This window comes from Danio rerio, chromosome 23 (assembly GCF_052040795.2).
Source record: "Danio rerio strain M-AB ecotype USA chromosome 23, GRCz13ab, whole genome shotgun sequence".
Classification (NCBI taxonomy): domain Eukaryota; kingdom Metazoa; phylum Chordata; class Actinopteri; order Cypriniformes; family Danionidae; genus Danio; species Danio rerio.
The window spans coordinates 43540001-43550000 of record NC_141043.1 but is presented as its reverse complement, the minus strand read 5'-3'; the positions used below and the strand labels follow the sequence as shown (position 1 = coordinate 43550000).

Genomic DNA, 10000 nt, shown 5'->3' with positions numbered 1-10000 from the left:
CATATTCTGTTGGAATGTGGAATTTTGAATACAATTAGACAACATTTTATAAGGAATGTACTTTAATGGACATTTTTATAAAAAAAAAAGGTACCACCAGGAAGAATCTTAAATTATTAATTATCAAACATTAAACTGAGAAATCATAACTTTTTTGTGTGAATTTTATTTATTTATATTTTATGTTTATCTAAGTAACTATTTATTGTAATACGAATTAGTTTTTACCATGTAATATTTTTGTGTATATCCATCTTGCCATGAAATAGCCATACGTTGCTGATTTGGCAACAAATAATAAATAAATTAAATGTGTCTAAGTTTATAATTGGACATTTACCTAATTAGACATTTAATAGTACAGTGGAATATTTTATATACTTTGAATATATATATGGTCAAAATTATTAGCCCCTTTAAGCTATTTTTTTTTTTTGCTAATCTACAGAGTAAACCTTCATTACACAATAACTTACCTAATTACCCTAACCTGCCTAGTTAACCTAATTAACCTAGTTAAGCCTTTAAATGTCACTTTAAGCTGTATAGAAGTGTCTTGAAAAATATCTAGTCAAATATTATTTACTGTCATCATGACAAAGATAAAAAAAAATCTTTTATTAGAAATAAGTTATTAAAACTATTGTTTAGAAATGTGTTGAAAAAAATCTGCTCTCCATTAACCAGAAATTGGGGAGAAAACAAACGATGACTAATAATTCAGGGGGGTTATTATTCTGACTTCAACTGTATATATAATAGGACATGCACCTTTTTAAACTTCAAATTAGTGAATCTAAATAATCTCAAGAATGATAAGTATTTTAAAGTGTTTATAGCTTTTTGTATTATTTGCATTAGGCTGTTATGTAATCATCAGTGGCAAAAAATGATCTCAAAATGACAATTATATTGCTTTTTGCAACAATTTCTGTGACAATATATCACACAACAACAATTCCTTGTCGTGATCATCCTATGTATGTATATTAATAAGATATTTGCTGTTTTTATTGTGATGTTGGCTGTAGTACTTATAAAGTGTGATGTTAGATCCCCAATCCCACCCAATACCTAAACCCAACTACCATTATACTATTAATAAGCAGCAAATATGGAGTTTATTTGGCTAAAATGCTTAGCTAATGGTTTGTTAAAATGAGTGTAAAGTAATATTTTGAGTAAAGTTGGAATGTAATGTTCTTAGGTAAGGTAAGTCTTAAGTATATGTATTGTGATTGTGTAGTGTATGTTTTGTTGTTGTATGAAGTGAGACAGATCAATTTTCAGCTTTACCTGAACAATAAAGTAACAATAATAGTAAGAATAGTAACTTAAAATAAAGCGTGACTGGAAAAAGTAGTGTGAAGGGTATACAACAACATGTTCTTCTTTTAGAAGTTTAGGAGGATTGTTCATATTGAACATCAATTTAGCATCTACCAAATTATTTTATTGTATATTCCATTTTTTAAATCCATGAATATTCAAAACATCATGTCAGATTTCCAAAAAATATTTTTCTAATCTATTAAAAAATTTATTAAAGTATCTATTAAATATTCATTCAGTCATTTTCTTTTCAGCTTAGTCCCTTTGTTAATCTGGGATCGCCACAGCGGAATGAACCACCAAATCTATTGAACATCTGTTAAAATATCTATTGACTTCAATCATCTTATGATGGATAAAAAACTATGAATACTGTATGTGCAAGTAACAAGACAAAGTAAAGAAAAGTTACATTACTTACATGATTTTAGTCCTTGTCCTTGTTTGGTAGGAGAAGAAAGATCTTGGTTTACTGAAGCAAGTGATCAGTAAGGTCCTGCTTTAACCAGCGTGTCTTTCCACTGCAGCCCTTGATATTTATACACCTCATGTCCATCTCCACCCCTGCCGCATCCCCTGTGAGAAACAAGAAAGGATTTTGGGTGAGTGACGTTAATTTGATTGTTCTGGTTTTGGGAATTAAGTTGAATCAATGTCTTAGTCTAATTGTGCTGGAATGATGATGGAGTTTCAGAGTAAGGAGAAAATGTCGATTTATAATCTAGATAAAAAGCCAGCGCCAGACCAGTCATGGCAAGGTCACAGTCCTGATTCCCAGAAAATGCACTTGTAGATCTGATGCCTTCAGAATTGTCATAACGCATCGTTTTTTAGATTCAGTAAAGTATTAGAAACATTCATAAGAGATTTTACTTTGTGAGATTAAACTCTGCCATAATGAAAATTACCCCATTATGCATGCCTTGTTTACTGTTGATTGCTAGGTTACCAATACTATAGTGCGCCACTCTAACAACTTGATGGAAACACCTAATTCACATTAGTTTTTTGTTTTTTATTTTTTTGCGAACTTTGAAAAGATAAAAAGTTTCTTGGTTATTACACCAGATTAAGAGTATAGTTCTGTGCCTTATTGACAAAAAAAAATGCAGATCTTCATTTTTTTATTGGTCTTGGCACACAATTTAACTTCAGAAAAGTCAAGCGTTAAAAAGGAAAGTTATTTTAATATTCATTTTTTGAGTGAGATGCTAATGGTCTAATCTGATTCAATTATCTACGCTAAGCTAAAAGTCATCTAAATAAATTCAATAAGTAAAACTCAACTTTAACTCTAGGGGAACATTCATTCATTTTCTTGTCGGCTTAGTCCCTTTATTAATTCGGGGTCGCCACAGCAGAATGAAACGCCAACTTATCAAGCAAGTTTTTACACAGCGGATGCCCTTCCAGCCACAATCCATCTCTGGGAAACATCCACACACACACTCATACACTACGGACAATTTAGCCAACCCAATTCACCTGTACCGCATGTCTTTGGACTGTGGGGGAAACCAGAGCACCCAGAGGAAACCCATGCGAAGGCAGGGAGAACATGCAAACTCCACACAGAAATGCCAACTGAGCCGAGGTTCGAACCAGCGAGCCAGCGACCTTTTTGCTGTGAGGCGAATGTGCTACCAACTGCGCCACTGCCTCGCCCTCTAGGGGAACATATAAAGTAAAAGTATATATGTATAAAGTGAATAAAAGTAAAGCAATCCTTTACAACATTTTTGTTAATTATATACATTTTAACCTCTTAAGGCCCAAGGTGTTTTTTTTACATGCATTTTTTGTTTCTCTTTGCTATTTGGGCTTATTGGAACCTAATTAGAATAAAAAACAAAGTATTTTGATATGATGTACTTTTAGATAAAAATGATGTCCATATATGTGGACTCGTGGTCAGAATTTGAATAAAACACTTTTTCCTGACTGTTTTTAGTGCACATTTAACAAAATTTTCTTTGGGAACTTGCTTTAACTATCAGAAAATAAAAACAACATTTTTTCCCCATTTTGGACAGTTAAAAATGGTGTTTGGGACATTTCATATGCTGCAAACCAGTTGCAGGATGACACTGTATGTCTGTATTTTAAATAGCCACTTAAGAGCTAAAAATGTGCTGTGCACATATGTGGACACTCAGGCCCTACGAGCTTAAGAAAGAACAGATATGACATACTGAAAATCTCCTATTCCAGCACATCCCAGATTTGGTAACAATGGACCTTTTTCACAAGACCGTTATGATGCGCTTAACAGTCATCAGCATCTTAACTCCTTAAAAGTTTTTAATATTTAGATTTTGTTTTGAAAAAACATCGGAACATTTATATGCATTTATGTATTTGATCATCTTTGCATCAAATTACAAAAAAAGAATTACCGCTTGTGCGAGGTGTTTCTAATGCAGTATCTATGGGACAGGACGTTATTCCAACCCAGGCTCATTCTGAAAACATAGTCCAGCGGACGTTTCTGGATACCGCGAAATACGTCCCGGGAGGTACGTATTTGTGCAGTTTTTGTTTTATCCGCGAGAGGCCGCTGTGTGTGCTTTTTCATATCTCGAATGTCTCTCGCGAGTGCCGTTTGCGCCCGCGCTGTTCTCGCGTCAACCCACCAGAGGCCGCTGTCTGACTGACCGAATGATTGACTGCACAACCGGCTAATCGGCTGACCCACCCTCCTCTTTCCCTGAACCCAACCAGTTTTACCGATTGACCCGGCTGCCTGCTCACTTCCCTAAACCCGAGCAACAATTTAGAAAAGCCGTCTAGAAAAAGAAAAACCCTTGTCTGTTTTTTTTTTTTTTTTTTTTTCCGGATTTCACCACATTCTCACCCTGTTATGAACTCGTTCTCTTTATTTTTTGGATTCTGTTTTTGTCTTACCTGATTTCTGGAACCGCTCTTCCCCGGACTCGAACCTGGACGCCTTTGTCAACTCCTCCTCTCTGCATCTGAAGTCCGCCGACGCACATGATGAGCTGACCGGACAAACTGACTGCGGCGGGAAAGCCCTCCACACGGAGGTAAGCGGTCAGCCGGCAAGCGCGAAAGGGAACGGCGTCACACCGCCCCGTAGCGTTCGCTTAAACAAAATGAGCTTGGGTTGCGTTATTCTCTGCTCTGGCTGCTGTCATCAGTCTCACATTTTTTTTCTTTATTTTGACAGTCTTTATAACATCATCGTGGAGTTTTTTAAAGTATCGCACGAGAAACGAATGAGGGAAATGTCATATTTCGAAAATATCAATGTAATTTTGATAAAAACCCCATAGTTTAGAAAAACGTTTGTGTATGCTAACTTGAAATGGTTTTGGACTTGCATATGCAGAATTAGTGAATCCCCATTATGCTTGCCTTGTTTACTGTAGGTTGCTGGATTACCAATGCTATAGACAGTAGCTCTAAAAACTTGATGGAAACGCACCTATAGTTGAAGTCAGAATTATTAGTCCCCCTTAGAATTGTTTTTGCTATTTTAAATATTTCCCGAAGGATGTTTAACAGAGCAAGGAAATTTTCACAGTATATCTGATAATATTTTTTCTTCTGGAGAAAGTCTTATTTGTTTTCGGCTAGAATAAAAGCAGATTTAATTTTTTTAAGCCATTTTAAATTCAAAATTATCAGCCCTTTAAGCTATATATTTTTCGATATTCTACAGAACAATCGTCATACAAAACCTTGTCTAAATACCCTAATTTGCCTAGTTAACCTAATTAAGCTTTTAAATGTCCCTTTAAGCTATCTTGAAAAATATCTAGTCAAATATTATTTACTGTCATCATGATAGAGATAAAAAAAAATCCGTTATTAGAGATGAGTTAAAACTATTATATTTAGAAATGTGTTGAAAGAAATCTTCTCTCCATTAAACAGAAATTGGGGGAAAAATAAACAAGGGGAGAATAATTCAGAGGGGCCATTAATTCTGACTTCGGCTCTAATTCACATTAGATTTTTGCAAACTTTAAAGAGATTGAAAGTTTCTTGGTTATTATATGAGAATGAGAGCATAGTTTCTTGTCATATCAACATAAAAATGACTTTTCATTTTCATTGGTCTTAGCACACAATATATAAATATATATATATATATATATATATATATATATATATATATATATATATATATATATATATATATATATATTTATTATTCTTTTTTTTTTTAGCAAAATGCTAATGGTCTAATCTGATTCGATGATCTAAGCTAAGAGTCATGGGTTAAAACATGGTAAAACCCATCTTTAACTGTATGGGTGTAGTAAAATGAGCATATTTCCAAATAAAGTGGAGTGATCCTTAAAAATATTTTAGCTAATTATTACATTTTAAGTAAGAACAGATATGACATACTTGGATAATACATACCTGATTGAAGTTTTATTACTGAAGAATAGTCATTGCTGTTTTACAACACCTAGTTTTACGAGGTCACATTATACATTGCTTTGCAAATTTCAAGCTGTGTTTCTAATAATGCATAGCAACAATAAAAATTAAACATGACACGTTAAGTGAGACAGAGTTGTGTTTCTGACATTAATTTTAAGAGCAGCGTCACTGCCATCTCAACATGATTCATCATCACCTTATGTATTTCAGGTTTGCATAGTAAGTGTTAATGTGCTGGGTGTGTATTAGTTCTACTTTGGTGTAATCAGTAATGCTTTCACATATAGTTTTGCGTGTTCATTTTTACACTTGTATTTATAAAAAAAACACTTTTTCATATGTTTTCTTAGCATTCTGTAAATGTTGTGAGAAGTACAAGAGGTACTGCTAAGAGACCTGAAATGTCCTGATGATAATTGAGAATGAAAAATGTAAATAAAGAATTAATATTCCTTCATTTTCTGTCAAATGTATCTCTTATACAGATTTTCTCTTTAGGAATTACAACATGAAGCAAGTTGTATTAATAAAAAGGCAAATCTAAATTGGGTTCCATTCCAAAGCAGCTTCACAAAAGGTGCACGTTGTCACTACATTACAGTCAAAATTAAAAGAGTTATTAAAATAATTGAGTGCGCCATCAGATTTAAACATGGCAGAATAATTTGCTTTGACTGCTTTTAATCGACAACATTTTATCTTGTCATTACATTTTTCCATGTTTTATTATTAAAGTAATTAATTTAGATTCGTATTGCATTAATTCCTAATTTTCACATTTACTTGCAGATATTTAGTACACTGATCTTTTTACTCTGGAAATAACCATGAGAATCCAGAAAGAGTGGAAAATTAATCAAATAAGGACTTTTTAAGGATATTATATGAATTTGGTGCTATTAAACTACCATTATCATAAAATGCCTTTTGTAATCAAATTAAATCTGACAATACAGATTTGTTGCTTTTAACCAATCTGCACTCAAGTTGCTCATGTTTTTCAAGCATATTTTGTATTTCATAAACACACATTTAGGCAAAATCCCAGAATCATCATCATTATCATTATAACTAGTATTCCGTATTACATATCTTCCACTTAACATTTGCCCAGGGGTGTAAAATACTTGAGTAATTTTACTTAATTACTGTGCTTAAGTATTATTTTTGGAGATTTGTACTTTGCTATCATTTAAATCACTGTCATTTAAAACAACTACGTGTGCTTTTTTATTAAGATTGTGAAACACTGTAAATGCAACAGAGAATGTACGACATATGGCAAACATTCAACAATTGAAATGAAAGAAAAAAAAACAGGATTGTGTATAAGTGATATTAATTTTGGGAGATTTGCACTTTGCTATCATTTAAATCAGTTTCCAAACTTTTCAGCCAGCAACCCCCAAAATAACAATGCCAGTGACTCGCAACCCCCAATATTGTTGGAGATGGTTATAGATATAGAAATCTTGCACACAACGATGCACACATACCAATAGGCCCAAGTCTATTCATTATTAATTTTTGAGACCGTCACTTAGAGGGCATCATCCAATGGCGCCCCCAGATAATTTTCTTAGGGGTGGCCAAAAAAGGCCACACCAAATCTTTGGGTGGCACACAAAATAACAATGAATTCAGTTTAATGTTATATATTTTTGTTTCTGGTAAATGAAGTAATCTGGTTTTAATTCATTTAATTAATTACTCTTGAAATATTTCAATTTATTCCTTAAAATAATTCAGCAAGTCAAATAAAAATCAATATTTAGTTTAAAAACACTTTATATATATATATATATATGAAAAGTGTTTTTAAACTAAATATTGATTTTTGATAATATATAATATATTTTGATAATATAATATATTTAATATTATATATATATATATATAATATATTTAATATATATATATATATATATATATATATATATATATATATATATATATATATATATATATATATAAATAACTTTTCAGTTATTTTCACATACTTTTATTGTACAGCATACAGTATATGCCATGTCTAAAATGAATGGAGAATAATGAATGAATTAATAAAACAAACAAATGACTGGACAAAAGGCATAACTATACACACACTCACTATGTAGCCCCTAATAATATAATTTATCCATATTCTTTTTTGAGCCACAATTTTATTAATACAGCTTCTTCTATTGACGTACCTTAAGGTATATATTAAATGGCCATTTCTGTCTATTGAAGGTGTGTGCGTGCTGTCAACGATGATCGGGGCGGGCAGTGGTGGTTTTGAATTTAAAAGACACCCTGGGCGAACCACCCCATATACCCTCAACTACCCTTAAATTGTTTCATTTATTTTTCAATAAATATAAAAATGTATTGATTCTAAATAAATACAATTACTATTAATATTATTATACAATTATTATTCTAAATAAACAACTGAAATCAATCCTAAATGTTGCTGGAAAACAATGTGACAACTGTGATAGCTAAGATCACTTAAGAAATCTTTTAAGAAATCTAATTTTGTAGAATACGAAAACTAATTTTTTTTTATAGAATTATCTGTGGTCATAGACCCGACTCATGGCCGATTTTAATGTCATGAAATCTTACATCCCTGACTCTTTATCCATGCTTTCTGCTTTATAGCCATGCTTAGTAAAAGTAACATCATCATCCTCATATTATTACCAGTGGCTTATTACGTGGGTCTCGTTATTATATTAGCTGTGTATTAGTTCTAAAAATGCTCATATTTTGCATGATCTTATTAACTACTACCTTAATAATTATTAATAAGCAGCAAATTAGACGTTTATTGAGCTAAAAATCAAAGTTAATGTTTTATATAGCAAGAATTGTACTTTATAAAAAAACATTGGTCACACTTTATTTTATTTTCCTAATTCTGCACAATGCATTTAATATGAATAAAAGAAATAATCACCACTATTTCTTCAAAGGTTTTTAATCTGTTTGTAACATTTGTTGTAAATCATTCCTGTTTCAGGAAAATGCTTAAATGTGCACGCAATTCTGGAATGAGTCATGTAATAATAAGTATGCTGTGCATTTATAATCTTTTTTCTCGTGTGATTCACTTTGCCACCTCATAAAATAGTTAGTTTTCTTCAGGTTGAATTAATCTGATCTACAGTATATCTAACAATTCTGAATCAAATTGTTGATTATTTCAGGCTCGAAACGTTGCGTACTCTTCCAGACTCTGTGTCCGTTTGGCTGTTCTTTATTAAGGCATTTTGGACTCTGGTGTAGTATTTGATGACAGAGCATCATGATCATGATAAAGGTAAATGAATCCAACCAATTCACACACACTTAATGCACTTTATTAGACATGTACACATGGACATCACCTATATACTATATCTAAAGTACTATGTTTATGCACACTACCTGACAAAAGTCTTGCCACCTATCCAAGTTTTAGGAACAACAAATAATAACGACTTCTAGTTAATCATTTGTTATCAGAAGTGGCTTATATGAAAGGCAAAAGCCTCTAGATTACGCTTATTTTACCAAAATAAAAAATGATCATGCTTTGATTTCCAATGATTTATTTAGGAAAGTAAGTTCTGACTTAGCTTAGACAAAAGTCTTCTTTGGATTCATATTCAATGCCTCCTCCATTTTACCCGAGATATGTTCAATAATGTTCATTTCCGGTAACTGGGCTGGCCAATCCTGGAGCACATTGACCTTCAGGAGCTTTCATGTGGAGGCTGAAGTATTGACCTTATTCTAAAATGTGGAAGTGCGCCTGTTTTCGCGATTGTCTTAACTTCCGATTCAGTCGCCTATGGGAGAAATGACTAGGAACAATAAACGGCTGAAAACGGTCAAACTACTTGCTCTACAAACAAATGTTTGCATGACTATACAGACCAAGTAGAATAATATAATAAGAAATATCAAATTGCAACATCAAGCAGCGTAATGAGCAGTTTTTAACGTCAAAAAATGAATGGAAGTGAATGAGACCGTAAATCTCAAGCCAAAAAGATTCAAATAGCAGCGCCCACTCGTCAGCGGAGAATAAGGTGAATAAGGAGGAGCGCTATCCTGCTGAAGAATTTGCCCTCTCCTGTGGTTTGTAATGTAATGGGCAGCACAAATGTCTTGATACCTCAGGCTGTTGATGTTGATCATCCACTCTGCAGATCTCTCGCACACCCCCATACTGAATGTAACCCCAAACCATGATTTTTTCTTCACCAAACTTGACTGA

The 10000-nt window shown here is 32.7% G+C and overlaps 2 protein-coding genes across 3 annotated transcripts in view; one reads left to right on the top strand and one right to left on the bottom strand.

The window, feature by feature from the left end:
* Positions 1 to 1832, bottom strand: part of tgm1l6 (transglutaminase 1-like 6) — a 13748-nt gene extending 11916 nt beyond the window's left edge. For both annotated transcript variants that reach the window (XM_087307755.1, XM_087307756.1), the window contains exon 1: positions 1754 to 1832. In XM_087307755.1, coding sequence (XP_087163881.1) covers positions 1754 to 1755 — 2 coding nt within the window. In that variant the 5' untranslated portion in view covers positions 1756 to 1832. The remainder of the gene's footprint in view (positions 1 to 1753) is intronic.
* The window catches only part of tgm1l2 (transglutaminase 1 like 2), a 40629-nt gene that overhangs the window by 12711 nt on the left and 17918 nt on the right, over positions 1 to 10000 (top strand). The window contains exons 4-5 of the mRNA XM_087307728.1: positions 1860 to 1934; positions 8946 to 9058. The gene's annotated coding sequence lies outside the window, so the exon portion shown is untranslated. The remainder of the gene's footprint in view (positions 1 to 1859; positions 1935 to 8945; positions 9059 to 10000) is intronic.